General features: G+C 31.2%; 1 protein-coding gene across 7 annotated transcripts in view; it reads right to left on the bottom strand.

Annotated features, from left to right (window-relative positions):
- Positions 1–2,500, bottom strand: part of LOC124956479 (insulin-like growth factor 2 mRNA-binding protein 2) — a 127,211-nt gene that overhangs the window by 81,775 nt on the left and 42,936 nt on the right. For 3 of the 7 annotated variants that reach the window (XM_047512341.1, XM_047512340.1, XM_047512344.1), the window contains exon 3: positions 1,254–1,313. The exons of the other annotated variants lie outside the window; for them this stretch is intronic. In XM_047512341.1, coding sequence (XP_047368297.1) covers positions 1,254–1,313 — 60 coding nt within the window. The remainder of the gene's footprint in view (positions 1–1,253; positions 1,314–2,500) is intronic. 7 annotated transcript variants of the gene reach the window in all.

The raw sequence follows: 2,500 nt of genomic DNA on the forward strand, positions 1-2,500 counted from the left end.
TATCAATATAATTTATATATATATATGTACTAATCAGTATTATTATAATTATATTATTTTTACATCTTTTTCTTTCCTTTTCTTTTTTTCTTTTTTTTTTTTTTTTTTTTTACAACGATCACATACATAGTCTCCGTGATCCTTAAATTTGTCATTATCGGATCATTGATATTTATTATGCATTCGATTATATTAATTATTCGATTATATCATTAAATACGTATGGAAAAAATTTGTTTTCACATCAATCGACGATTCCAATTAATGTCATCTATTATTTATCGTAACGTTCGATTTTTATATAAGATTTCTTTCGTTTTTAAATCGATCTCGTAAGGATATTTATCGTTTAATCATCGATACAGATTACACGTGTAAGTAAATTCTATTGTCTAGTCGTAAGGTTTCATGGAACGAGCTTTCGAATTCTTTAGATCGACACAAGTCCAAGGGTTATTTACCTTTCACATCGTTTTCTTTTTTTTTTTTGTTCCTTTTTCTTTTTTCATTCTTTTTTTTTTTTTTTTTTTTTTTTTTTTTTTCATCGAACGCCGTGTAACTCAAGCAGATCTTTTTCCTTTTCTTTTCATACTTTGAAAAATATTTTGCAATTCTTCCATGTAATAATAATCGATCGTAATATACAGTGAATAAAGATAACAATGAATTTTCTTTTTAATTTAAATATCTTAAAAAAAAAAAAAAAAAAAGAGAAAAGAACTTTTCTCTCTCTTTTCTCTCTCTCTCTCTCTCTCTCTGTCTCTCTTTCTCCTTCTCTCTTTCTCTATTATTCAAAAATCCCTTTGTTACCCCAATTTCATTTTCATTCTATTAAAACGACACATAAACAAACAAACAAACATACATACATACATACACACATACATACGTATACATACACAGAGAGAGAGAGAGAGAGAGAGAGACCAAGAGTGGTCGTAGTCGTCATCATTATCGTTATCTTTGTCATATTTAATGCCATTGAAATCCTCCCTCTCTCTCTCTCTCTCTCTCTCTCTCTCTCTCTCTCTCTCTCACCCTAATCGCCGTCAACCAGCCCTCTCGATACTAGATTCGCGAAAGGTTTACTTCGTCGGGAAGTTGCAAAGGAAGGAGAGATTTGGAGAATAAAGTAAAAAAAATAAAAATAAAAAAAAAAAAAAAAATAAAATAAAATAAAATAAAAAAAAACAAAGAGGACAGGGAGAGACAGGGTGAGTTTTGGTTTGGAACGGAGGGAAAAAATCACTCACCGCCATCCGTTGCCGATCTGGTCGAGCGAGGATTCTGGTAGGGCGGCGATGACGCTACCCCTGTAACCAGGAAAAGAAAGACATTTTTGTAGGATATTCGTATGGAGACGTTAGGATACGTCGAATGTTTCAATTTCGAGGACGACGATAACGACGACGATGGATGGATAACGTTCGTTCCTTCTTCTTTTTTCTTTCCTTCCCTTTCTTTATTTATTTTATTTCTTTCCTTTTTGTTTGTCTGTCTGATTTGTTTATTTGTTTGTTTTTCGTTTTCTTTCTTTCTTTCTTTTTCGATTTCTCTTTCTTCCTCAACCCCCTTCCCCATCCCTAGCACCACTTCTTCGTCACCCTTTTCGTTCTACCCCTTTCGTTCCAATTTCGAGCTTCTCTCTCTCTCTCTCTCTCTCTCTCTTTCTTCCTCTTTTGCACGATAATTGTGATAGGGAAACCGAGATGTGGGTGAAAAAGGGGAATATCAAAGGGAGATAGTCTAAGAGAGAGAAAGAGAGAGAGAGGGGAGGGAGAGGAAGGGAGGAAGAGAGGGAGGAAGAGATTGTAGTACTATCGCTTTCTTTAATTCTCATTTCTTTCGAAATACGTAAGGGAGGACTATGGTTGTGAAAGGCTTGCCCTTATAACGTTAAAAAAAAAAAGAATAAAAAGAAAAAGAAAAAAGAAAAAAGAAAAAGAAAGAAAGAAATGAAAAAAAAAAAAAAAAAAAGAAAAGAAAGAGAATAATTCGACAGTTTCGGCATTTTAATTAATAACGTTTAAAATTAAATATGTAATTTGGAAAAACGAAGAACAAAAAAAAAAAAAAAAAGAAAAAAAAAGAAAAAAAAAAGAGAAGAAAGATAGAAACAAAAACAAAATTCTTCTATCTTCGTTCCTTACTTCTTCTCTTTTTTTCTTTTTTCTTTTTCTTTTTTCTTTTTCTTTTCTTTTTTTTTATATTCTTTTTATCTAAACGTTCAAGGAAGAAAATTGATATAATTCTTGTAGTAGCTGTTAAAAATTAAATTAATTAATTAATTAATTGAAAAGAGAAAAAAAAAGAGAGAACGTAATTAATTATTTGCATTGTAACGAGATAGAAACGTTTGTCGGCGTTGCAAAAGAAAAGAGAAAAAAAGAGAAAAAAGAGAGAGAAAAAAAAAAAAAGAAAAGATGGAAAAGAAACCAACGAAACAAAGGAAAGACAAAAAAAAAGGGGGGGGGGGGAAGGAGAAAAATTTCATTCACAT

This window comes from Vespa velutina, chromosome 22, assembly GCF_912470025.1.
Source record: "Vespa velutina chromosome 22, iVesVel2.1, whole genome shotgun sequence".
In the NCBI taxonomy this organism is placed as follows: Eukaryota; Metazoa; Arthropoda; class Insecta; order Hymenoptera; family Vespidae; genus Vespa; species Vespa velutina.